Source organism: Nelumbo nucifera, chromosome 7 (genome assembly GCF_055504915.1).
Source record: "Nelumbo nucifera cultivar China Antique chromosome 7, China Antique-T2T, whole genome shotgun sequence".
NCBI classification, from domain to species: domain Eukaryota; kingdom Viridiplantae; phylum Streptophyta; class Magnoliopsida; order Proteales; family Nelumbonaceae; genus Nelumbo; species Nelumbo nucifera.
The window spans coordinates 16,014,446-16,042,335 of record NC_142655.1 but is presented as its reverse complement, the minus strand read 5'-3'; the positions used below and the strand labels follow the sequence as shown (position 1 = coordinate 16,042,335).

At 37.1% G+C, this 27,890-nt stretch overlaps 1 protein-coding gene across 3 annotated transcripts; it reads left to right on the top strand.

Annotated features, from left to right (window-relative positions):
* The first annotated feature begins 2,442 nt into the window (after nucleotides 1-2,442).
* On the top strand, nucleotides 2,443-26,056 carry LOC104607791 (uncharacterized). 3 transcript variants are annotated; one of them, XM_088891370.1, is made up of 7 exons: nucleotides 2,443-3,367; nucleotides 19,310-19,362; nucleotides 19,581-19,645; nucleotides 19,767-19,845; nucleotides 20,094-20,127; nucleotides 20,897-21,252; nucleotides 25,346-26,056. In XM_088891370.1, exons 1-7 carry the CDS (start codon nucleotides 2,928-2,930, stop codon nucleotides 25,363-25,365), a joined length of 1,047 nt encoding a protein of 348 aa, XP_088747496.1. In that variant the 5' UTR covers nucleotides 2,443-2,927; the 3' UTR covers nucleotides 25,366-26,056. The 3 variants fall into 3 exon arrangements, with proteins under 3 accessions (XP_088747496.1, XP_010271799.1, XP_010271800.1); XM_010273497.3 differs by lacking the exon at nucleotides 25,346-26,056 and adding an exon at nucleotides 21,674-22,165 and having other exon boundaries at nucleotides 2,444-3,367; XM_010273498.3 differs by lacking the exons at nucleotides 20,094-20,127; nucleotides 25,346-26,056 and adding an exon at nucleotides 21,674-22,165 and having other exon boundaries at nucleotides 2,445-3,367; nucleotides 20,950-21,252.
* Nucleotides 26,057-27,890: the final 1,834 nt, after the last annotated feature.

Genomic DNA, 27,890 nt, shown 5'->3' with positions numbered 1-27,890 from the left:
GTTATATAAAGGATCGGGATGGTCATTTTATTGTTGATAGAGCCATGGTGGTCAACTGCTCGTCTCCTGAAGAATCAAAGGCTTTGGTTATTCTCAAGGGTTTGAAGCTGGCAAAGAACATGCCCATGTGTCACATTTACTTGGAAAGTGATGCCAAACTAAGTTTGTCAGGGCTTTCATTTTGGATGAGATGTAGTTCTTTTGATGATTGATGAATGGAACAATATCGTAAAAGGGGTAACCAATCATCCAATCAGATAGGATCTATCAAAAGGTAAAAAGACTAAGAGTCCGTTTGGTTCATAATCAGAATTGGAATCGGAATCAGAATGGTTCATTTCCATAGTCTGTTTGGTTTAAACATGAATGAGAATGGGAATTAAAATCAGTAGAAATGAGATTTCATTCCCAAGGGAGGGGTAGGGAATGGCCATTCCCTCAAATGGGGGAATGTCATTCTAGCAGGAATCAGAATGCGATTCTGCCCTACCAAACAGTTGGAATCAGAATAGGCCTAAAACATACCCTGGGCTTTTAAAATAGATTTAAATATACCTTATGAGCTGACCTCATTAGATTTAAACATATCCTTCATTAGATTTTAGACTCAAATTTTTTAAAATCTTATGGGACCTTGTTTTGAAAATCTGCAACTGTAGTTTTAGATTAGACATGGCATGGATAGAGAGTATCATAGTATTGTTTACAACTCAAATAGTTTCTGAGTGAAAGCATTTTCGTTAAATTACTCAATTGATGAAGCTCAAAGTTATTAGAGAATAATTAAAAAATCGAATACCACAAAAAAATAAGGGTAATATAAAATATGAATCCCTAATTCCCTACTTTTGAGTGCTTCATCCTCCATAAAATAATCCACATCCACTCATGTTCCATAGTCATATTCATTACTGCAAACTTAAACACCAACAAAACCTCTGAATTCAAATTCGTGCCATAAAATCACATAGATTGAGAGACGAATGAGAAATGTTATTTGAAACTCAAAGTGGTAGTTCTATGGCGGAAAAGGCCCAACTGTTGGATGGAAAATAGAGCAATTGATTGGTTTAGACTGACCGAGGTGTAACTGGCTAGCTGCAGAGTTTCACCTATACTCACTAATGCTGTGGAAAGAGGGAAAGAAAAGAAGGAAAACAGATAGATGTGGAAGATAAGAAAAGAAAGAGAGAGAGAAAAAGAGAATAAAGGAGGAAAGAACAAAGTATTAAAAAAATAAGGTTTTGTTTTTTTTTTATTCTTTTTTTTTGACATGATTACATTAGTCGTCTTCAATTTAATTCTTTTTGAAAATTTGAAAAAAAAAATAAAAGGTAAAATAATCACTGAGATATACCTATCTTAAAACCTTTGTGTAGTTAACCTTTAAGTCCATTTCTGAAATATAAGGAAATGTTGTGTTTTACCCAAAATCAAAACCCTTTCAGTGTCATGTCTTTCGGTCAGGCAACATAGTTTTTTCTAATTAAAATTTTGATTCTTGATACAGTAATTATAATTATTAGGCAACATAGTTTTTTCTAAATAAAATCATGATTCTTGATAAAGTAATTGTAATTATTAATATAGGGTGCGACTAAGACGATGTTTGTCATAGATGCTGATTTCTCAGAAATTGGTGCTACGTTGGATCCACATTAACATTTGAAGAATCAATGATTTTTTTTTTTTGTTTGATTGGTTAATTATGCCAATTTCTGGGAAATCAGCAAAAAATCGATCCCTGAAATTAGCTTGGGTGAGGGACCACATTTGGTGATTCCCTGATTTTTAGGCAATTCTGATTTTGTTGCTGAGTGGCATCCTATGTGGAGGGGCGAGAAGGTGTTCTAATGCTTCAATAAAAAATAATCACTCTTGAATATCAAACCAAACAATCTCTAAAATGATTTCTAAAAAATAGGCCAGAAGAAAATGATACCAAGTAACAAAAAAGAGGGACTTTTAAAAAATCACTAACTTCAATAATCACCGATTTTCCAAAAATCAGGTGTAAACAATCATTATCGATGCCAAACGTCACTTAATTCATTGTTCTTGCGAGACTGATGGCTTATATGATTATATCTTCGTAGGGTTAGGGAACCGCATCCGCATGTCACATTCAGTCTGCTCCAGCTTTTTTCTCCTCTTCTTATACCTTCTACCCACGTCACCCACTGAGAACGCAAGGTTGTATGGTGTTTTGTCCAGCGTGGCATATCCGGACCTACATACCAGTTCTTATCAACGGTTCATTTCGTGCCACGACTCAAACGATTCCTTACTTCAACCGACGGTGTTTGTGGGCCCCTCAATACCAACTGAATGACAGTGTCACGACACGTGTGAGGTAGTATCTTTCCGAGAATAAACCGTACACGCGCGGTCTCGCTCCAGTCCAGCGGTTTCTCGCTCGTGCCAACTCTATATAAAGCAACCCCAACTCTGAGTATGTGAGACGGTGAGAGTGTGATTGTGTGAAGACTGTGACAAAAGATAAGTAGACGAACAGCGAGAGAGAGAGAGAGAGAGGCCTGGCGTTCTTCGATTGCCTGCACAGCCATTTCTTTGGTTAGATTTCTTCCGAGGAAAGATCAGTTTCCGTGAGAGCTATGTTTTTATTTCTCGCAGAATCTCTTCTTTTCTAGCCGAAAATATCAGTTTCAGTGCACATCTTTTCTATAAAGGGAAACATTTTCGCCGGAAATCGTGCTTCTCTGCCAAACTTATTTTCTGAAGAGAAGCATATTTAATTATTTGATACTAGCCGGTTCTTACGTAGATAAAGGAAAGAGAAATACTTATCCAGGGGGAAAAAAACAAGTGAAGATCTTTCAGTGGAACAGAATTTTGTTTCCTTTTATTTTATTTTGGCGCCAAGTGAAATAGATTAGGGTTCCGCGGGGGGTTTAGGGGTGGTGGTCATGCCGTATCTGGTCCGTGATCGTCTGTTCATCGGCGACATTAGTGACGCAGCTGAGATTCTTCAGAAAGGGAGCACTGAATTCACACATATTTTATCGCTTCTCAGCTCGGCATCCATCTCATTCTTCACTGAATGGCGCTCCAGTATAATTATTCCTGCGAAGGAAATCCGAAAAGTTTTTGTCGTAGGGTCGGAAGGCGCTTCTAGCTCTGAAGATGATGTAGACAATGGTTTGAAGAAGTCTTCTCCACCAGAGAAGCTTCTTTATTCGCTTGAATATGCTGGAAAAGATTTGAAGTTCGTGAGGATGGCCACTCCTCTAAGAGATATGGAAAATGAAGATTTGCTGGATTACTTGGATGTATGTTTGGATTTCATTCACGAGAATAGAAAAGAAGGAGCGGTACTGGTACATTGCTTTGCAGGCGTGTCAAGAAGGTATTTTATGTTCCAATCCCTTACGTATAGGCTATGGCGAATATATTCTCTTCTTTTTCTATTTTTACGCTTTTCCATATTCTGTTGTTTTTCTTTTGCTTTCCATTTTTTTTTGATCGGTATGAACGACAAAAGTGCTTTGTTAATAATTAAAGCAGAAAATTTAGTTCTCCTCATGACAGAAGGTACTAGAGAACAATACAATGCCTATAGCTGGCTCCTGATACAAATATAGTTTGGAAAGGAAAACCTAAGCCTCATGGCTGAAACCTGGGTTCGGTGCTGCACAAACTAAAGAAGACCTATCGGTCCCTTCCCTTGCAAGTGAATTGACTGATCTGGGCACACATCTGATTTGAATGAGCTGTTCAGCCTAGAGGCCGATTCCTTGGCTTCTCAAATTCTAATATAGCATCTTACTTGGGACCATCTATACTTTCTGACATCCAACCAATTACAACTTGGAAACTCCATTAACAACAAGACTTTTTCATCCTAAGGTAAACGCAAGATTAAGTCCTTGTAACATAGGAAGAAACTCAGGTTGCAAAGAGTTTCAATATCCCACAGAGTACGAATAAATCACAGTGCCTATAAACACCATTCACTATAGTTTGGACCAGGTTACAATGGTACATCTATCAATTTATATCTTTATTCTCCCTTCTGGAGGGGCAAAGCTGAGCTATACGTCCTCTTTGTGGACTGAAGCCTACCCCTTCTTGCCAGTTCCTAAACATGTAATCCATGGATATGCCCTTGAAGTCTTCTCTTGTGGAGATCAAATATGCTATTCTCAGAACCCCAAGATCAATAAGAATATTGTCTTCATGCTCTTTGTTCTGAAATATCTTAGTGTTCCTTTTGATCACACACCATACTGCTTTCATGCAAAGTGGAACATGATCTTCCCCCTATTAGCATCAAAGGGAAGAAGGTGTAAGTTGAAAAGCTCTAAGTTGTCTGCTGGTGGTGCCCAATGAGAGCCAAACTGATGGCTTGAGATGATGATTTGAATTTAGCAATAAAGGTGGATAACGTTTTGTATATATTCTCTCTAATATCATTCAAATTACTTTTAAGAAGATTTTCTAGATTTGGTTGTTCCTAAGTTCATATTCAGTTTTGATCTTACCAAGATATATATCTTAGGCCAGAAATTCACTTCAAACCATCTTCTGCTTGAGATGATGGACCGGTTTTGGGTTGGACCCCGTCCAATTCAAAATCAATTTGGATGAATTGGGTGGACCAATAAGACATTGAATTCCACCAATCTAGACTTAATGGTCCAAAGTATTTATTGGATTGGATTGAACCTGGTCCATTCGTAATGAATTTATGTTGGATTGGGTTGGATTGAACCGATATCCAGTCTATTGATAGAAGATAAGAATACATGTGTCAATGAACCTGGTTTGGGTTGGAACCAATCTAAATTTAAACCAATTTGAACAGATTGGATGGTTTGAATTGGACTGGTCCAAAATGGTCCAGAATATTCATTGGATTGGAATGGACCTGGTCCATCTGTAATGGACTCATATTAGACATGATCAGGATCAGATTAGACCAAATCCGGTCCAATTGACACCCCTAGCCATAAGCATTTCTACATGAACAATTGTCATTCATGGCATGTCAAGAAGTAGGGCTGTCAATGAACTTTGAAAGTCCAAACCCAATCTGGCATCCTATCCAATTAAAATCTGAGTTTGATACACATACACACAAATTCAAGATATATGATTTTGTAACAATAGATTTTATATAAGTTATATATAATATAAATTAAATATTTCATATTTATATTAATTTATTATATATGTTAATAATTAATTGCATTTTCTTAATTTTTTTAGTTTCTTTCTTTATTTTAAAGAAATATCAAGCAGACTTGGATAAATCCAAATTCACATCTGAGATCCCTAAATCCAATAGGTTTTGGATCAGATTTAGATTTCAGTTTTCATTTATCAGATTGGATTCAGATTTTGCTGTATCTGATCCGAATCTGACCCGATAACAGCCCTATAAAGAAGGAGACCAATGGATTTTTATTAGATGCTTAATAGTCCATTGGAGGAAATTATATACTATGGCAACTCCATTTATCCAATCCAATGAAGTATGACATTTTTAGGAGACTACTGGTTTTCTAAATCAGTATATCACATCTAAAAGGCAGGTACATCCCACTTATCTTTTGATTAAAAGAAACTTTTGATAGGAAAGAGTTGTCTCTTAATTTGATAGTAAAGGTGTACTGGTTTAGAAATGAGGATGGCATTATGTAGATGTAGTGGCTTCAGTCACTTTGCTTCAAAGGCTGATAATATTGATTTAAAGATGTTGTCTCTTCATTTGATAGAAAAATAAAAGAGACAAATATTACAGGTTTAGAGGTGATTTGGTAGAACGAAATTTCTACCAAATAAGAAAAAATGAGAGAATCAGTATGATACAAGAATGAATGTGGTGCACAAGCACCCTATAAGAAAAGAAAAGGGAAATAAGGATAGCCTTGCAGCCACCTTATCCTAGTAGATACAGCCCATATTCACATGTAGCTATCCCTCACCTTGGTGGTTATCCCATTAGACACTGTACCCAGATAGCGTGTCTCATGTTTGCTGTTCTTTGAAACCATCAGGAGAGTAAGAGATTAAGAGAGTCCAGATTTCTAGTTAAAGATCTTGTTTCCCTTATGGTCCTTTTACTGCCATGGTCCAGGAGAGTTTCTTTGCATTCATCCTGTAGAGAGACTGGGCCGAATGGGCCGTAGTATCTATTGTTTTACTTATGTAGTGTGTTATTTATTTGTTTGTTAATGGGCCTGTTACTTATTTTTATAAGTTAATTTTAAGTTCTTGCTTAGCTGGCTGCCCACTTAAGGGCATACTTGTAATTAACTTAGAAAATGAAGATTAACAAAAGGATTAATGAGGGGAGGGAGGAGATTATCAAACTCTTCTTCTTCTTCCTCTTCTTTTCTCCATCTTCTTCTTTTGTTATGCTGTCTTATACCTTTCTTCCATTTTTTTCTCTATTTTTAATCAAGTTTATATCAGTTTTAGAGGACTGATTTACTTCTCATCCACCACCACCACCACCTGAGAATCCCCTACCACTACTGGATTACTGTGTTAAAGTCAACATCCCAATCTCAGCCATGAAGTAAAGTTAGCTACTCAGAATAGAATGCTTATGGTCTATAGGACGACAACATATCATATTAGTTTTTTTTGATCAGTCGAAAAATTATTTTATTATATTTGATTGTAGATGAATTTTGTATGACTATATGACGGAATTGTTATCCCCAAGAGACCAACTCAAGTTTACATAGAAGCCCAAAACAGTTGCTGCCTCATAACTCTTTGTTTAGGAAGGGAATCATCTATCCCATTTGCACTCCTTATCCACTTGAATTCAGCATTTATGTCCTTCGTAATCCTTCTCACTTCTCTAAAAGCATGTTTGAGAGTCCAACGGGTTTATCTATTACAATTTGCCCATGAGATAATTAATTTTGAATCCCCTTCCACCTCCACCTGTTTGTAACCCAATTGCTTTGCTAACTGAAGACCTTGAACATTGACAACAATTCGGTCTTCAGGGAGTTTCCTAATCTGATTGACCTTGAAAATAAAGCCAAAATCCTACTCTTAGAATTTATGATTATACGTCCTATTCTTGCCATACCTAGGTTACCAAATGAGATCCCATCAAAATTCAGTACTTTGTTTCCTTTGTTTTTTTTTTTTTTTTTTTTTTTTGGGGGGGGGGGGGGTTTCCACTCCATTCTTGTTCTTTCTTTTTCGTTAGAAGATTGTGTTACCTAAGTCCAGGATATTGAGATGTCAATGACTGAGAAAATCTAAAAACTGTCCAAGGTTTTTACCCAATGTGCAATCTTTAGTTTTATGCTGTTTACCTCCTCCAAACTTTTGCTCTTTCCATTAAAGATTATACCATTCCTCTCTTCCCATACAACTGAACTAATTGCTGCCTTTGTAGCTTTTAAAGCAATCTCCTCTCTTTTCTTTGGTTGCCTCAAGAAGTTAGGATTGAAAATGCCCACATCTTGGGGTGGGGGTGGGGGGGGGGGGGAGGGTTCCACTTGCAACCAAAAAGAGAAATAAAAACTCCCAGATATGGTGCTCAAACGAACAAGAGATCAAGTGGGAGGGGGTCTTTCCACTATCCTTACATAAGAAGGAGAAAGGCAAGAATTGGACCTTCTTCTTTGTAGCATATCTCAAGTATTAACCTTTTCAAGGAAAAATTCCCAAGAGAAAGCTTGAATTTTAGGTGGAATGGGCTTACTCCAAATTTCTTTCATCGGGAAGTCCACCCCCTTGAGGATTAAGCAAAGCAATATTTTTGAAAAAGGAGAAACAAGCAAAGAGACCATTTGGAGAGACTAACCAAATTCTAGGTTTAGGTCTAAGAAAATTGCCTCCAAAATGTCAAGTAGGTGAATCAAGGATGCACATTCATTTTCCCTTAGGCCTCTTCTGCAACCTAGGTTCTAGTTCCCAATCTAGGAATAGTTTCACCCTTAAGGTTGGAGAGGGTATAAAGCTCTAGAGATTGATCTTTTAGTGGTATTTCCCCTATCCAAAGGTCTTCCTAGAAACGGATTTTGTCACTCCTCACATCATATTGTATGGAGTTAAGAAATATAGGGTATAACTTGTGTCTTTCTTTCCAAGGGGAATTTGAAGTTGAGTGGGGGACAAGTTTAGCATCCTAGCCATTACCTTCCATCCCATGAATGCTTTCTATTACCTTGTGCCATAGCCTGCCCTTTCAAAGGGAAATCTTCCCAACCTTTTACCTAGTAATGTGGTGTTTCTAAGGACAATGTTCCCTATACTTAGGCCCCCTTTCTTCTTTGGTTTACTAACCTATTCCCATTTGACCAGGTGATCCTTTTTTTCCTCTTCTAGTTCCCACAAAAAGTTCCTCGTATATTTCTCTAGTTTCCTTCTATCCTAGTCGGGATGTGGAAAGTGGAAAGGAAAATATATAGGAAGATTTGCCAACATGGCTCTAACCTAAGTGATTCTTTTGCTTAAAGAGATATAAATAATTCCTTTTCCTTAAGGCTAGTCTCTTATCAAACTTCTCCACTATTGACTTCAGAAGAAAAACAACCTTTTGAGAAGAAAGGACTGTTTAGAAAGTTGCAAAAATTCAAAAGAAAGTAGCAAAAATCAGAGTTCAAGAGGAGAGAAGAAGAAGAAGGTGGCGGCAACTTGGGTTCAGAGAGAGATTTTCGAACATAATCCCTTCTCTTACTCCCTTAATTCTATTTCATTAAGTTAAACTTTAGTAATTTATAGAGAAGCCCCTAGTTCTGTCATGTTGCACTGGGTTGTGGGCAATGTTGATGGCGACCTGATTATTACAGTATAACATCATTGGCTTATCATGCTCAATACCCAGTTCCTCCATCAAGGATCTAAGCCATAATAGTTCAGAAACTCCATGAGCCATGGCTCTGTATTCTGCTTCGGCTAAAGATTGAGCAATAACTGATTGTTTCTTGCTTCTCCAAGAGACAATATTACCTGCCACCAAGCTACAGTACCCAGAGGTAGATCTTCGGTCATCAATGTTTTCGGCCAAGTCAGCATCTGTGTAGGCTTCAAGTTTCATATGGCCATGCTTAGCAAATAGAATTCCCTTTCCAGGGGAGCCCTTCAAATAACACAGAATTCGCTCTACTGCTGCCATGTGAGTATCCCTGGGAGCATGCATGAACTGACTGATGCAACTGACAGCATATGCTATGTCTGGCCGAGTCATGCATAGATAAAGAAGTTTTCCAAGTAGTCTCTAGAAGACTCCCTTATCTTCTAACAATATTTCATCTGAAGCAGAGAGTTTATGGCTCATATCGATAGGAGTAGCAACTGGTCTAGCACCCATCTTCCCTGTTTCAGAGAGCAAATCAAGAACATACTTTCTCTGAGAGATAAGGATCCCATCCTTGGATCTAGCAACTTCTATGCCAAGAAAGTATCTCAATTCCCCAGATCTTTGATCTCAAACTCTATATGAAGGAAAGATTTGAGATCATTAATCCTTGAGACATCATTACCAGTCACAACAATATCATCAACATACACAATCAGGTAAACGGCCAAGGATCCTCTCCTCTTCACAAAGAGGGTATGATCATACTATATCTGTACATAGCCGAAGCTAACAAGGGCAGCCCTAAACCTTTCAAACCATGCTCTAGGGGGTTGTTTGAGTCCATAAAGAGATTTCTTCAGCCTGCAGACCTTTCCTTTCATATCTGTTTCATACATCCATGGAGGAAGAGACATATACACCTCCTCATGTAACTCTCCATTCAGAAATGCATTATTGACATCCAGTTGATAAAGTGGCCAGTCTGAGTGTGCAGCCAAAGATAGCAGAACTCTCACAGAAGTCATCTTGGCAACAGGGCAAAGGTCTCCAGATAATCAATCCCATATGTTTGTGTATAGCCTTTTGCAACCAGCCTAACCTTGTACCTTTCAATGGTGCCATCAACATTATATTTGATAGTAAAAACCCATTTATAGCCTACTGGATCCTTCCCTTCAAGCAAACCAACCACTTCCCAAGTGTTATTCTTGTGCAGGGCATCAATTTCTGTTCTCATATCATCCCTCCATTCTGGAATAGTAAGAGCTTCTGACACAGACCTGGGAATTGGGTTAGAAGCAACAGAAGAAAGGTAGGCAAAATATGAAGGAGAGAGCAAACTATAAAAAAGGTGTTTGGAAATGCAATGTGCAGTATACTTCATTTTTCCTTTCCTAATAGCAATGGGGATATCAAGGTCTTGGAAGGATGGCTCCAAAGGGGCTGTAACAGTACCTGTTGTCTCATTTGTAACTGGAAGTGCATGAGGCTCATGTGTTGTAGGGGAAACAATCTGCTAATTTCTGGTTCTCTGTCGTTGGTACAACCTGTGATTAAAAAGAGGGCGAGGAGGTAAAGGAGGAATAGGAACATTGGAGTGAGAGTGAAGTGATTGATCCTCCCTTGACTCATTTGAAGGAGGAAGAGACTCGGCAAAAGACTCAACTGGGACAAGAAGAGGAAGAGCAAACACCTGTGACAAATCCTCCTTCTTTGGACAATGTCTCTCTAGAGAAGAACCATAAAATGAAGAAATCTCATCAAAGGTGACATCCATTGAGACATACCGAGTGATAGTTTTCGGATCAAAACAACAGTAACCCTTCTGTGTGGGGGAATAACCAAGGAAAATACACTTGTGGGCTTTTGGTTCAAATTTATGTCTCTAGACACTTGGGATATGTACATAACAAGTGCAGCCAAAGACACGAAGAGGAATAGAAAAAAGATCCTTGTCCGGATGAAGAAGACTGAAGGGAGACTTAAACCCTAAAACCCTCGATGGCATATGGTTTATAAGGTAGGTAGCAGTGAGAACAACATCACCCCAAAATTTTGTAGGGACATGTGAGGCAAATAGAATACTTCTTGCAACTTCAACAATATGTTTATTTTTTTTTTTCAGCAACTCCATTCTGTTTTGGGGTCCTAACACTGGAGTTTTGATGAATAACCCCTAAATCAGTGAGATAGCAGGTCAGGTTTTTCTCAAAATATTCTTTTGCATTGTCGGATCTGGAAATTTTAATTCTAGTATCAAATTGGGTTAGGACAAATTCATGGAATTGCCTCACAAGTCTGGGAACTTCATCACGGGACTTCATTAGAAATATCCAAGTGAATCGAGAAAAGTCATCAATGAACAAGATAAAATATTTGTAGCCACGCATAGAAGGTAAGTGGTAAGGCTCCTACACATCAGAGTGCACAATATTAAAAGGAGAAGATCTTTTATTACTTAGATGATAACTGTTTCTACAATGTTTTGACAGTTCACAAGACTCACAATGAAGACTGGACAATCTAATTCCCTTAAACAGTTTTGGGAATAAATGACTTAATGCAGAAAAAGATGACCCAAACGAAAATGACATAACATGACTCGACTGATGGACTCTGTAGATGTAGACCCAAAAGCAGCTTTTCCAGGTTGTTCATGGCATTGTCCAGGAGTATCCAATAAATATATTCCATTCGCCTCACGGCCACTCCCAATCACCTTTTGAGACTCCAGATCCTGAAAAACATAATAGGAAGGGAAGAAGGTTACACAACAGTTTAATGACTTAGGCTACTTACAGATAACAAGTTTGTATTTAGTCTGGGTACATGAAGGGCAGAAGGAAGAACCAAGGAGTCTGTAGCCTTGATGGTTCCCTTGCCGGAGATAGGGGCAAGAGAGCCATCGGCTAGGGTGATTTTGTCACGTCCAGGAAGTAAATCATATGAAATAAACAAAGTAGAAAGGTTGGTCATATGATCAGAAGCACTAGAATCAATAATCCAAGGGATCCTAAGATTACCTGAAATGGTTTCATGATTGGAAGAAGCCCGTATACCTGAATGAGCAAATGTAGAAGATGTTGAATTTTCTGGAGGATTGGAATAAGAGGTTACACCCTCTAGGTGACTGATCATCCTCCCAAACTTCTCATATTCTGCTTTCATAGCTACTAACTGCTCACTAGCCATCATCTCTTCAGTTTGGTATCTGTCACTATCTGGACCAACAGCAACATTGACACTCCCTGCCTTTATATTATCAGACTTCTTCTGAAACCGAAGTGGTAGGAGCTCAGGATGCAATTTCCAGCACTTGCCTTTAGTGTGTTTTGGATTTTTACAGTATTCACAGATAATCTCTTTCTTCCCTGAGCTACTTGGAGTCCCTGCAACCCCCTTGGGTTTCACTCCCATATTAGCAAAGTGATCATTTAGACCGGCCCCTTGGACCTGGACAAGTCTTCTGCTTTCTTCATTACTTACCAAGGCATATGCTTGAGACAGTGAGACACTATCCTTGGATAAAATATTTTGCTTTGTAATGTCGTACTTTGGATTTAGCCTTGTCAAGAACTCAAACACCCTGTTTCTCTCAACCAATTTTCTATAGGTCTCAGCATCCTTAGTGGTGTCCCAGGCTATAAATCAAATCTATTTCTTGCCATAAAGACTTCAGTGTTGAGAAGTATACAACTAATGGTTTCTCCCCCTGTCTCAAATTCTTCACATCACTTCTCAACTTGTAAACCCTAGCCACATTTAATTTTTGGGAATATGTTTCAGCAACACTATCCCAAATTTCTTTTGCTGAATTAATCCACAAATAGTGCTGACTAATCTGTGGTTGCATTGAGTTCACAAGCCATCCAATAACAACATAATTTTCTTGCATCCACTTTTCATATGATGGATCATCTTCCGGAGGAGCCTTTTTGCTCCCGGAGATAAAACCCCATTTGCCTCTACTACAAATATGAAGTTTTACTGATTGTGACTAAGCCTGATAATTAGTTCCATTCAGCTTGACTATGGTCACAGCCAGTAAAGAGTCTACAAAGGATCTTGGAACTTGTCCGGATTCAGCAACATGCTTGTTTTTAAAGTCTGAGGAGTTCATCTTCTTAAATACTTCAAAAATGACTTCAAACAACTTCGAATAACAACAAACAAAGACATAACAAAATCTGTGTTGTGAGCCAACCTCTATGTAGTCGTACCAATAACCTGCGTCACACCTGGAAGCTGGGAGAAACAGAGAAAACTCAACCGCTCCTTGTAGACTTCACAGAACACCAATCCACTTGATTCGATCTTCAAGACGAAGAATGAGAAGGCCTTCAGTCATTGAGTGCCCAAGTCAAACTCCTTGTGGGGTCCACAATCAGATTTCTCTAGAAAATTAGGGTTTTGGGCAACACACTTGAATCTGTCATGAGGACGACAAAACCAGTCCCCTTCTCTCCAGAAAACACTAACAACTGGGCTGAAATAGGTTTCTTTAACTATTCATATGATTCAGTTCTCGAGTGTGTATGGGAAAAAAGATGAAAAAAAGGGAAAAACAAGCTTGCTCTGATACCAAGAAGAAAAACAGCCTTTTGAGAAGAAATGACTGTTTAGAAAGTTGCAAAAATTCAAAAGAAAGTAGCAGAAATCAGAGTTCAAGAGGAGAGAAAAAGAAGAAGAAGGTGGCGGCAACTTGGGTTCATAGAGAGAGATTTTCGAACATAATCCCTTCTCTTACTCCCTTAATTCTATTTCATTAAGTTAAACTTTAATAATTTATAGAGAAGCCCCTAGTTGGGCAGAAAATTAAAAAGACATAACATAAGAAAGAATAAAGCCCAGATTAAGGCCCATTACAGCAAAGAACATAAAAGATAAAAAAGGATAAATAGCCTATGGGCCATTCGGCCCATCTTCTCTACAGCTTCCAAAAACCATAGGACCTAGGGTTTCCTTCCAAAGGCAAACCTAAGTAAATCATAGGCTGGTTCCTAACCTCACAACCCAACAAATCAACAAAATAAGGAGTTCCCCTTCTTCCAGTTTAATTCCTACAATTCCACTTTTACTCTAATTGACCCTCAATCTAGAGATACACTCAAAATTGTCAATCAACACCTTCAGATTTTTCACCATTTATGGATCAACACCCTCACAGAATATGATTGTATTTTATCATCAATAAATTGAAGATGGGAAACAACTTGTTTTCTATCAATCCTCTAACTCCTTATCAAGCCATGTACATTCTCTTTCACTACCATTTGCTTAAGACCTTTGTAACTAAAGTGAAAAGGAACGGAGATACGGGGTCTCCTTGCCCAATCCCTGTCTTAGCCAAGAAAAAGTCTTTTGCAACACCATTGAAAAGGATTGAATAGTGCATTGAGCTAACACAACTTTCAGTCCACAACCTCCACCTTGCTCCAAAACCAAGCCTCTCTAAACTCTGGTAGAAACTTCTAATCCACTAAATCATAGGCCTTTTCTAAATCCACTTTACATATTAGACACTTCTCTCCACTCTTTCTTTTTTGTACAACACACTCATTAGCAACTAAGATTTGGTCCATAATCTGCCTTCCTTCAACAAAAGGACCTTGGAAGGGTGAGATCACTGAGGGTAACACCTGCTTAAGCCTCTTAGGCAGAGCCTTTGGTATGATCTTATAAAGACTTCTAATCAAGCTTATTGGTCTAAAGTCCTTTGGAGTTTTTGTCTCTCTCTTTTTTGACACCAATATAGTAACAACAGAATTTTTCAGTTCTTTGAGGGGTTTGAGGCAAGGGGACCCCCTCTTACCAACGCTATTTGTGTTGGTGGTGGAAATGCTGAGTAAACTGATTGCTTTTTTCTTTTTTTGATAAAATAAAATAAATTTCATTAATAGAAAACTAATGCAGTTACAAGTTTCCCATGGAGAGGTTGCATCTTGTGCCTTTCCGTGGGTTGCATGTAACTCTTATTTGCTGGTTTAATAAAATCTTACTCATTTATAAAAAAAAAAAAAAACTGTTGTCTGGTCTTAAGACTAATTTAAGCAAGAGCATTACGATAGGGGTGGGAGACGTTCAGCACTCTGTGTTAGAGGAGTGTGCTGGAGCATTGGACTGTCTGGTTGGGAATTTCCCTTTCTCTTATTTGGGGCTAGGGGCTAGGGGCTAGGGGCTAGGGATGTTGCTACTTCAATATGGCAACCTGTGTTAGAAAGAATTCAAAGGGAGTTTCTGTGGAGTGTGAGATCTGAGAAAAAAGAAAATTCCTTTGGTCAAGTGGGAGTTGGTGTGTAAACCTAAAAAACAGGGGGTTCTAGGGGTGAGGAGGGTGGGGGTTTTCAACAAAGCTTTGTTGGGGAAGTAGGTGTGGAAGTTTGGAAGAGAGAGGGAGGCACTTTGGAGGAGAGTGGTGGCATGCAAGTATGGCGTGGTGAATTTTGGGTGGGATTCAAAGGAAGTGAGATACTCTTATGGAGTTAGTGTATGGAAAGGGATAATGAGCTTCAACTCTCTGATGGTTCCTCATTATTCTTGGAAAGTGGGGGGTGGGTCTAGCATTGGGTTTTGGGAGGATGATTGGTCTGGAATTGGGAAGTTTTGCGAGATATGTCCAAGGCTCTACAGTTTGGTTTGGGAGGGAGTGCATATTGTTATGAAATAATTAACGGATCTGTGGTTTGGACTCCAAATTTTAGAAGGCCTCTTTTCAACTGGGTGATGGAGGAGTGCTTGGAGCTGCTATCAAAACTGCAGTCAATGGAAATTAATCCCTCAGTTGCAGACATCAGGTGGTGGAAGGAATGAAAGGATGGGAAATTCACAATCAAGTCAATGTACTCCATTTTGATCAGATATCAGGTGGAGACTGATTCAATTTGGGGAGTGTGGGGGAAACCAGCGCCCCAAGGGTTGAAGCCTTTGTCTGGCTGATAGCCAGAGGTTGCTTATTAACACAAGCCTTTGTTTTCCTTTGTAATGATGCAGTGTATTGATGGGGGTGACCTCTTGTCACCTATTTAAGTTGTAATTGTTTTTTATTTTTATCAATCAAATCTTTTCTTTATTTATCTTCGAAAAAAGAAAAAGGTGGCATTTGCCTTAAGGGAGATCTCTCCTTTATGGAAACACTCTTCAAAGACTTCCAAAAGATCCGATTTTAGAAAGTCCCAACACTCTTGGTAAAAAGCCATAGAAAAACCATCTGTTCTTGGGGCTTTGGACCTCTCCATTGAGAAAATTGCTTCCTTAATTTCTTCCACAGGAAAATTCCTTTCCAACACCTGGGATTATTCCTTTGAAATTTTGTCCCATTCCAAATCCAAAAAATCTGACCTATTCCCATCTGGATCTGAAAAAAAGGGCCTTAAAGTGATTCATAAAAATCCTAGTAATCTCTTGATCCTCTCTTAACTCCTGACCTTCCACTTCCACACTATAGATGGTGTTTTTTCTTTTTCTACCATTTGCAAGTTTGTGAAAGAACTTGGTGTTACCATCCTCTTCTACAAGCCATTTACACTTGGATTTGTTTCTAGCAAATCTCTTCTTTCCTTAAGATCTCTTCTAGTTCTAGCTTTTGTTTTTTTTGAAATATCCAATTTTAGCTTTTGTTTCCACCTTTCCTCTCTTTTTTGATAATTGAAATTTTAATTCATTAATCAAAAGGATAGATCAATTACAAGTATCCCTGAGAAAGGTGTGAGGTGCAGCCTTTCTCAAAAAAGAAGGTTACATCTAAGTATCTAACCAAAAAGAGGAAAAAACTGAATAACAAAATAATTACAAAGCAGCCCAAAATAGGTGTTCCCTATTGATCCCTTCTTTAACAAGAGAATCAGCTATCTTATTTGCTGACCTTCGTATCCATTGGATTCTCATTGTCATGTTTCTTGTTAACCAAACCACTTTCTTAAGGAGACCCCTAAAGCCCCAAACAACCAACTCTTGACCCATCAACCAACCCACAATTACCCTGGAATCACCTTCAATTAGTAGCCTCTCCACACCAAGTTGACTTTCAATCTGAATCCCTTGTATGACAGCCAGTAGCTCTGCCCTAGTGGAGTTTCCCAAATCCACTAGGCCTGAGAATAAGGTAAAAATAGTGCTGTCCTTATCTCAAGACCCCACCTATGCCAGATGGGCCAGAGTTACCTTGGCTACTTCCATCAAAATTCAATTTAACAAAATTTTCAAGTGGAGGAACCTAGTCTACAATGGTACTCTTCTTACAAGAAACTGCTAGCCACTATTATCTAGCTTCTCCAAAGATCATTGAAGGATAAAGACTGGAACAAACTACTCGTTCTCAACCAAGGTATTACCCTTGTCAATATGCACTCTTTGACTTCTAAAAGACATCTTATCTTGAAAAATTCTTGCACTTCTTTCCTCCCAAATTGTCCAAACAGAGGTTGTTCTAATACATTTCCACATCACCTTCCCTCTTTTTTGGGCCAAACAAAAGTTGAGTGTTCAAACAGCAAAGCTGCTTCTACTGGTAGATCCCTCTTGCATCCAAAAAGAGCAAAAATCCAATTCCAAATAGCAACAACAAAAGGGTAGGATAAAAGTATGTGGTTACAATCCTCACCATTAGTTTTGCAAAAAGCCAAAACGAGGACAAGCACAAGTAAGGCCTTTTCTTCTGCATTTTGTCCAAAGTATTTATCTTCCCATGGAATACTTCCCAACAAAACACAAAAATCTTAGGGGGAATGGGCCTAAGCCATACTTCCTTTACTGGGAAAACCGAAAAAGTAGAGGAAGAACAAAGGACCTTGAAGAGGAAGCAACAAAAAAAGAACCTTTTGGAGAAGGACACCAAATCCTTTTGTTTGGTCGAGGAGGATTCAAACAAACATTACCCACAAAAAAGGTCTGTAACACAAATGAACTCATCATCCCTCATATCTCTTTGGAAACCAAAGTCCCAATTCAAAGACAAAGGGGTGTTGGGAGAGGAGAGACACCTAGTAACAAGTTCTTTTTCTGTGCAAGGAAATGGAGTAGAGAGAGAGAGAGAGGGAAAAGGATCCTTTAGGGATGAACTGCCCACCTAAACATCTTCCCAAAAGTTCACTAGGTTCCTAGAATAGACATAATACATGATATGTTGAATGCATTGGGGAAGGATACAATTAATTGCTTTCCATGATGAATCCAAAGTAGCTTAACGTGATAAACCAACATCCCAACCATTCTCCAAAAAACCAAGGATACTACCAATCACCTTATGCCACAATCTTTCTCTCTCCAGATGCCATCTACACAATCATTTACCTAGTAAAGGCACACACTTACAAACTAAGTTTCCTAGGCCAAGATTTCCCTGTTCTTTGGTCCTACAAACTATCTTCCAACTAATTAAATGGTCCTTTTTCTCCTCTCTAGGCTTCCAAAGAAAATTCCTCATCAACTTCTTTAATTTCTTAGCCCAGTAAGTTGGCTAAAGTGGCTCTAATCATGGTAACTCTACCTCCTAGGGAGGTGTAATTCTTCTTCCAAGTAGCCAACCTGTTTTCAAATTTTTTCAACACAAGAAACTGGAATATACTCTACTTAGGGTTTACACCTAGTGGAAGACCTAAATAGGACAAAGGCCAAGAGGGGGTAGGACAATCTAAACACTTGGCAATGGACCCTATTTTCTTTCTTGGAGAGAGAGAAAAGAGAGAGGAGAAGAGAAGAAGAGAGAGGAAAAAAGTTTGGGAGTCAAAAAGTGTTGCTGGCGGCATCCAGCTTCTTATTTATAATGATATAACATAATAATAAATGGGAGATTATATTTATACCCTTGGTGGCACACCCTAATAATAAACTGATTAAAAGAAGAAAAGAACAGCTGACAACATCCTAGGCTGACAGCACACTAACAACAAAGATAAAATAATAAAACTAACAACACTCCCCCTCAAGTTGGGCTGAATATGTCTATCATGCCCAACTTGTCACACAACTCATTGTTCCACGAGTGTGGAAGCCCCTTTGTGAGGACATCAGCTAGTTGCTCCTTGGAGTTGACATAAGGAGTACAAATTTCTCCCTTTTCCAATTTTTCCCTTATGAAGTTTTTGTCCACTTCAATGTGCTTGGTCCTCTCATGCAGGACAGGATTGCTGGCAATGCTTATGGCTGCCTTATTGTCACACTAGAGTGTTGCCCTGTTAGTCTGTTGAAAAAAACTGATGGGCCCGGGTTGCCAAGATAGGAAATATTGAAGTTGAGTTTAATTCTTCCCATCTCCAGGGCTATTCATGTAGCCAGCAAAAAACGTAATATATATTTCTAATGGTTGGAAGTTGGAACCACTTCCAATGCTGTTTCTTATAGTGAGTATTTTCCTGTCAATTCAGTCCTTTTGAAGTTCATTTAAAAATATAATCTTGTGCTCATGTTAATCAGTGATAAATTTCATTTCATGTACATGAAATTTGCCTTTTCAAAGTCTCATCTTTAATCTTTCTCTTAGGATTTACACCCCTTGTTTGCATGTGTTTATTGCAGTGCTGCTATTATTACAGCATATCTGATGAGAACTGAACAACTATCTCAAGAAGGTTCAAGCAAATCCATTATGTTCTTGGTGTATTATTTGTTACATAGATATCTGGCTATCGGACTTCAGTTGTTCTTTAATAGATGTTGTTTTCTTATTTATCAAAAAAAAAAAATGTTGTTTTCTTTGTGGTATGGTTTGGAGACTTTAGACAACTGAATTTTCATATTTTGTTCTTCATTTGGGTTTTGCCTTGTCTCTTTCCATATGTTCCTGCAGATGCACTTGAATCTCTAAAGCAAAGTTGTGAGTTTGTTTGTCCGAATGATGGATTTATGGAGCAGGTGATACAATGCTGTGCTATATTTATGATTTATACATGGAGAAATGATTTTAAGATTTTACTTAATATTTTGCGAAGGCCAGTAGTAGAACATTTATACTATTTTCCTTTTCTGAATGTAGTTAAAAATGTTTGAAGACATGGGTTTCAAAGTTGATACTGCAAGTCCCATATACAAGCGTTTCCGTCTAAAAGTATTGGGTAGGTCTCAACACTTTCTGTTTGGTTAATTTTGAGATCAGCTGCTTTTCCTCATGAAATGAAAATTTCTTCGAACACTCATATATTCGGCGTTATGTCTTGTTTTTGTTCTTGACCTTTCCTGTTGTCTTTCATAACTGGTCTCACTATTATAATGCTGTAGTTTTTTACTACACACGTAATGGATAGTAGATGAATACTAATCATATTCTTGCACTAACCTGTTCTTTTATGTTTGTCCATGTCAGATGTGTATATGCCTTTTCTCATGGTGGTTGTCTGGTAATTACACCACCTGACATGAACAACTGTAAAAACACTGGTGATACATCTCTAAATTTTACATGCTAGAGTAGGATTAGCATTCCTCTGGAAAGTATGGTCCAATATATTTGAGTATACATTCTCTGTATGATTCTGGATTCTGGAAACGGTTCTTTTAAATAATCTTCTGAATTATGATTGATGGATGGTTGGAAGATTGAGTAGATAGACCATGTATACTGGATGAGGGAGGCAGGGAACATGTGGTATTGCATTTATAATTGTTCAGTATTATCTATTTTAGTATCTCCCATGGTAGTATGTTCTTGCCTTTTCTCATATTTTCTTGTTATTAAGCAAAACTGCTTCCTATGATAATTTTTTATCGCTGTGCTCCTTCCAAAGTGGCCCCATCATTCCCAAATGTGTGAATCAGTTACTTAATTGTTCTCATATTAATTCTGTATTTCTTTAGGCTCAGTTTGGAAGGAGTACAAGTGCAATTATGTAGAGTGCAAAATCTTGTATTTTTTATTATTTTACTTGTATTTGTACTGTACAAATTTGCATTTGTACTCCTAGGCTCAGTTTGGAAGGAGTACAAATGCAAATATGTAGAGTAGAAAACCTAATATTTTATATTACTTTGTATACATTTGCACTGTACATATTTGCATTTGCACTCTTTCCAAACTGAGCCTTATGTACAGTGCAAATACATACAAAATACAAGGTGTTGTTGTTGCAATTTGAAACTTGCCATTGTTATCGTTATTCTGATTTACAGGATAAAATTCATTTTGTGCAAGAGTATGGTAAAATGGGTGGTCATGGGTTCAGGTGATTGTTATAACCGTGGTGAGAGGATAGCCAGTTCTAAGTTTGGGGCTGATCCTGGTCTGTCTACCAAAGTTACATCTGTAGCAGCATCTCCAGGTGGAGCAGTTGAGACCATTCCTGCCTATCGTTGCAAGAAGTGCAGGAGAGTTGTTGCTCTCCAAGAGAATGTTGTGGCCCACACTCCTGGTGAAGGCGAGACCTGTTTTGAATGGAAGAAACGAAAAAGTGGCAATCCTTATAACAGGCCAGCTGAGTACGAGTGCTCCTCTATCTTTGTTGAACCCCTGCGTTGGATGACCATAGGTATAAACCTTCAGCCTTCCTCATTTAAATCATTCCAAGCTCCAACTTCATGCCACATCGTTTGTATCTAAAATTAATGGTTAATTGGTAACCAAGGTTGTAATTTTTGGTTACAAGTTACGGCTCGCTTAAATCACCATATAGCATGCTTCTTCTGGTGTGTTCTTAGGCTTTAGATTAATACTTGCATTTAGTTTGGACATTTATCCCTACTCATAGCATATACCATTGTACTGACCGTAAATGATGAGGAAGATGATATAATAAGTTTCACTTGACAAAATGATAGCTATGGATTGTGGGTAATTGAATGTGTATTCAACGCAATTAATATTATAGTATATGTATCCGACTATCAGTACGAGTTTAGCTGCATATTTGGTTACTGCATTATTAAATAGTTCTTTTTCATCTCATTCAGTGGAAGGGGGTGGGTTGGAAGGCAAGCTGTCATGTGCCCATTGTGATTCTCGCTTAGGTTACTTCAACTGGTCAGGTATCCAATGCAGCTGTGGGAGCTGGATCACTCCCGCCTTTCAGCTTCATAAAAGTCGAGTGGATATCAGCACTGTTTGATATATCTCTTGAGAGCCCACAAGGATAAGAGCCTTTGTCCTACGAGCCAAGTTGTGGACAGTCTTTGCTCATCCTGGGTAAATGAGGAAGGAAATTGCAGAATGGGCTAATACATTGCCCAACATCTTATCAATAAAAAGTTCAAAATACTCCTGCTTCTTTATATGGTATGCAATTCTAGGATGTAAATTTTTCTGCTGAGCTTTTTCGTGTGGGCTTTGCTTTCTGTACGGTGATGGGTTTGAGAAGCTGCAATCGGAGCTATTTAGGTAGAGTGAATTCAAGCTTCTTGTTGTCATATACATTTGCCATATATATATATATATTATTGTTTTAATAGCCAGAACTACTTCACCTTTGTTTTGTTCTTATCAAAATACCTTATACAGTAGAAATAATTCTAATGTTTCAATGTATTTATGCATTGCAATATATTTAGGAGACAAAATGTGTTTATATATTCTATATTTATGTTATAAGCACGAATGAGTAGGTGTGGCCACGGGCCAAGCTTCTTACGAGTTATTTGAGCTTGGCTCGTGAAAAGCTCGGCTTGAAACTTGGTTTAAATTGAACTTCGAGCTCAGCTTGAGCCTAATATATAGGCTCCTTTGCTAATCGAGCTGAGCTCGAGCCTAGTGAACCTTGGTTCATAAGCCTTGCGAACCTAGTATAATAAATAAATATTTTTTTTATTATATACATACATACATAACATACATATACATATAAATATATATAATAAATACTTTTTATTATATACAATAGTATTTTATATATAATATTTTTATTTTTTTATGTATAATAGTAAATCATTTTTATAATTCTTATTTTTTGTATGTAAAATAAAAACATTTTATATGTATATTTTTTATTTTTTATATGTATAATAATAAATAATTTTTATATTTCTTAATTTTTTGCATGTAAAATAAAAAATATATTTATATATATAATTTTATTTTTTCAGAAAAAAAACTTGGGCTTGTAGTTGAGCTTGAACTTGCAAGCTTTGAACCGAGCTGAGCTTGAGCTCAAGTCGAGCTTGAGTTTAACACAGTTTCAATGAGCCGAGCTCGAATAGCCAAGTATTTGGCTCAGGTCAGTTTGAATCCACTCCTACGAGTGAGCTTTGTGGAACTTTTCATGATTAAAACATTCCTACTTTTGAAATCAATCCCCTCTAATTTGATCCAAGGTTTTAAATATCGACAAGGGTGTATCGGCCCATGTTGGTACATTTTTTTTTAAGTTTCATTTGTGTGTTTTTTTTTTTTTTTGAAACTAGTTTAGAGGGGTCGGTTTAAGGCCCAACTATGGTGGCTGACCCGATACAACCCCTAGAGGGGTGTATCGGTAAGCCATCGGCATGATACATATCAACCTGTATCGGCACTAATATGTATCGATACTTTGAACCTTGATTTGATCACTTTTATTTATTCTTAATTTCTCTATTCTAGTCGTGATGAATCAAATGGCTCAACCCATGGTGTTATAATTAAATAACAAAAATTTAAACATAGATAAAAATAAAAATTATACAAAAATGCAAAAAATTTTATAGAAAATTTGGAGACGTGTAGTATTATATATTCATCAATTTTAAATGAACACAAGTGTGAAAAGAAAGAGTCATCTTTATCAATGATGTAAGTTTGTTAATAAATTTTGTACAAACAAATTTTTAGATTGAAAGGAAATAAATCCATCAATACACCATGATTTGTTCATTCAATTGGATATTTAATTGTATAACTAAATTAAACTAAAATTTATCAAAATATATAGTATTAATAAAATAAACTAAAAATATCTTTGATATTATAATTTAGTAACAAAATTAATTGAAAATTACTTCTATGCAAGTTGAACCTATAAAAATTTAGTAAAAGCACGACAGTCATATCAATTTTTACTAATAGATACAGTAAATAAATAAGAGAGACACCCGACTAAACAAACTCTAACTCTTTTAATTGCATGGAGGACATGAATCCAAATGGCTACATGGGTTTAGCAATAGTGGGCAATGGGCCAGCTTCCAGCCTTAGAGCCACCTAAAACCAGACTTTAGATAACGCAAAAGACTAACATTTGGTATGAATCTTAGGCTCGGTTTGGAATGAGTATAAATACAGATATATAGTGTAAAACATGTATTTTGTATTATTCTGTATATATTTGTAATTTTGTATTGTACATATTTGTATTTGTAGGCTCAGTTTGAAAGTAGTATAAATACAAATTTATAGAGTGCAAAACCTTGTATTTTGTATTATTTTGTATGTATTTATATAATACATATTTGTATTTGCATTTCTTCCAAATTGAACCTTAACAAAAATTTAGTAGTGTGATTTTGGATGCCATAACCAGCTCTGGCCTCTTGACAATTGGTAAGTCTACTTTTTGTTATTTTTATAATCTTTACTTACAATTTTGCTTTAAGAATTTGGTCAAGCAGTTTAGTTTTAAAATGATTTTTGAAATCTGGTTAGGACTTAGGACATTTCAATGTGTTGATGGACAACAAATCAGATGGTTTAGGAATTAAGATTGTTGAGCATTTGTTGTCACGCCATCTGATGAGCCGGGTTGGCCCGAACCCAACCCTAACCTAACCTGAAAAAATTGGATTGGGTTGACGTTCGGGTTAGGGTTAGGGTTGACCTCTTAGCCAATCCGATCCAATTCTATAGTACATGTCATATATAAATATATATTATATGTAATATATAACATACATTGATTTATTTAGATACATGATATTTGTATAGCCCCCACCACATAGTATCATGTATTTCTTTTTGGATAATCACTTCACTTAATTCTAATCAGAAAGACTAGAACCTTAATAATATTTTTTTTTGAAAATTTTATTCTTCATCTCCTCTATGTTGTTTGTCGCCCAAGAAAGATCTATTGTAAGCCATAACTCATAATAAATTATAGTTATTTTTAATGCTTGTATTTTTGAATTGTGTATCAAAAAAAAATATCAACAAATAAATAATAATGAAATATAGGATTAATATATATAGTGAAAGTTGAGTTAAGATCTAAAACTGAGAAATTTATGAGGTTTTAAGAGATGGGAAGAAGGTTGGGTTGGGCCCAACCCGAACCCAACCCAACCTGAAATTAACTTTGGGTTGGGTTGGGTTAAGGTTGAAGGAATTTAGTTAAGATTAGATTGGTCAGGTTGAAGGTTGGGTTGAGTTAAGATTAAAGTTGGGGTTTAGAACTTAGGGTTGGCCTCAACCAGACCTAACCCGGCTCGACTTGCCCTACCATCTGGTTGATAGTCTGTCTGGTTTAGGATTATCTATTTAGCATTTATATATTAAAGTGAGTGTTCGTTTTGGGCGACGTGGCCTTCTGACCATTGAAATAATGGTATCAGCACGTGATTTTTAATGGATAGTGCGAATAGGTAATAAATGAGGGTCTGCTATGCGCGTGTTATATTTTGTCTTTTTTCATTTACCATCTAAGTCACGACTCACGTGTGAAGGTATGAGGTTATTCGAGTGAGGCGCCCATCTGTGACGAGCAGATCCAGTCTCTATTCTTCGTCCTTCACCGCACTCACCGACTGCATTCTCCATCGTTCTTCCTGGTTCTAGAACAAAGCACAAGCCACACTGTGCTCTTTCAATACTAATGCTTAGATGCGCGACTCTGACGATGAGAAGCATGGTGTCAATGTCAGTCGTTTCTCAAACCAGCCTGTCTCTCGCCACCGTGATTACGTTCCTAAACAATCACTCTTATTTTGCAGAAAGGAAGAACCTTTGAATCCTCATTCTCAACTCTGAGTATCAGTTTTAGTTTGTGTTTCAGCGTCGACATTTGTCCCCATTGAGAACTTCCCAAGAAAAAAAAGGACATCTGGGCTTCCTGTTTTTTTTTTCTTTGATTCTGTTGCTACAAACTCCGATTTAAGCCCTTCCTTCTCTTTTCTTCTTTTTTTTTTTCTTCTTTATAGGCAATAATTTTCTGCAACTTTCTTTTTATTTCTTAGTTAGAGTGAAGTGTATAGTTTTCATACATAGATTTGGTGTATGGGGATGGGGATAATCAAGGAAGGTGAGAGAGAAAAATTCTGACTGTGGACAAAGAGAGAAGAAAATGGGTCTGGATTGTCATTTTCTAAATTTAGAAACAGAACATGCAGGAAAGGATCATGAGCTTTAAATATAAACCCTAAATTAACCATTATAAATTTATAGCAACTCCACTCCTCATCTTCATTGTTGTTGTTAAGAGTTCTTACAAGTGGTAGTGGTACTCAATTCAGTTTATGCAATCCTTGTTTATACAAGGTTAGAGAGAGAGAGAGAGGAGAGAGAAAAAGAGAGAAGAAGCAAGGAGAAGGAGAAGCATCAAAGCATATCATCAAGATGACTTTTATTACCCATTCCAACCTGGAATGCGCCATCACCATCTTGATCTTTCTTTTCTGGCAACATTAGAAAATCACTAGCACGGGTTACTCCACTAGTTTTTCTTTTAAGAAATGAAAACTTTCTTTAGGACAAGAGAACAGAAACAAAAATACATCAAACTGAGAAACTAATAGAACAATCCCTAAAGAGGCCGGCGACCTAAGAAGGGATGATAGAGAACTACTCCTTGTCCCACAAATTTCTCTGGGCAAGAGTGTGAGCTAAAACATTCTTCTCACGTTTTACAAAAACAAAATTTAAGAGTCATCTCTGAAGCAAGCTCTACATTATCTTTTCATAGACATAAAACATCAATAGCACCACAAGGACTTTGGGCTCAAAATAGCTTGGATAACAACCCGATTCCAGAATTACTTTAATCCACTTCGATCTTTTTTTGATTTATTCTTGATTTCTTGTACTAAATAAATAGGATGCGTAGAAGAGATTGCGTAACTAGGACCGAAAAGAAACAACACATCTACCATCGATAACAAAAGCTACTAGACCAAAACTTGCAACTCCTTTGTTCAGAAAACCAGCATCCACACTAATCTTAAACCACCCAGAACCAATGAGGAACCTCTTTTCCTCCTCCACACAGCAACTGACTAGTCTCTGAGCATCTTGATACTTTTGCTGGAAAATCTTTATTCTCTCTTGAAATTCCCTATTCACAGATGTAATAGAATCCATGGATTAGTATCTACACTCTCGAACATCCAAGCATTTCTATTTTTCCACATAAACCAATTGCAGTACAAACAAGGATTTTAGCAGCTAAACATTTACTGAAACTTTTCTTGCACCGCAACATCCAACTTCCTAGCAAAAAATGGAAATTTTGTAATAGATTCCATTCGCGAGGACAAACTACTAATATACCAAATACAGTAATTTTACACGGGCATAAGGTATACGAGATCATTCTTCAAATTGACCAAACACTGGATGGTTAAAACACTTTCGTAAGCCTTATTATTATTTTTTTTGGATATGAATTCTTTAACTGATGTCCATTTTAGAAAAAATATAGCTATCATCTACAAAGAACAGATAAGAGGAATTAGGATGGTGATTAAGTTTGATTCTAGATATTTTTTTTTTGCAAGGCTACCTTTTTGGGTAAAGTTTACTGGTTGGACTTCCATTTACTAGAACCCTATAGGATATTGTAGATATACACTCCATTACCCAAGTAATATAGTACTTGCTCCCAAAATCCAACTTATTCATCACTTCCTCAAGAAAACTCTACTAACTCTATCATAAACCTTACTCATATCCAGCTTGAAGGCCATATAACCCTTTTTCCCTTTTATGTTTTTCAACAAGTGGATAATCAGATAATCAAGGAGAACATTGTCATGGATAGATATACCTAACAGAGAAGCACATCAATAAAATATTTATTTTATATATTTATTAATTATCTAAAATAATTAATTAATCGAATTCAAATCGAATTGAATATTCGAATATTTACTCGGATTCAAATTCGGATATTAATTTACAACATCCCTTTGATTTCGAATCGAATTCGGATATCAAATTTTCTATTCAGATTCAAATTCGGATATTGTATGATTCAATTCGAATTCGACCCGTTTA

What these genes read in the sequence shown, in the direction of transcription:
- LOC104607791 (XM_010273497.3), top strand. Translation starts at nt 2,928, where the DNA reads ATGCCGTATCTGGTCCGTGATCGTCTGTTCATCGGCGACATTAGTGAC. An exon ending in TTTCTCATGGTGGTTGTCTG is followed by an intron (nt 20,128 to 20,896) that starts GTAATTACACCA and finishes TCTGATTTACAG; the next exon opens with GATAAAATTCATTTTGTGCA. An exon ending in CCTGCGTTGGATGACCATAG is followed by an intron (nt 21,253 to 21,673) that starts GTATAAACCTTC and finishes CATCTCATTCAG; the next exon opens with TGGAAGGGGGTGGGTTGGAA.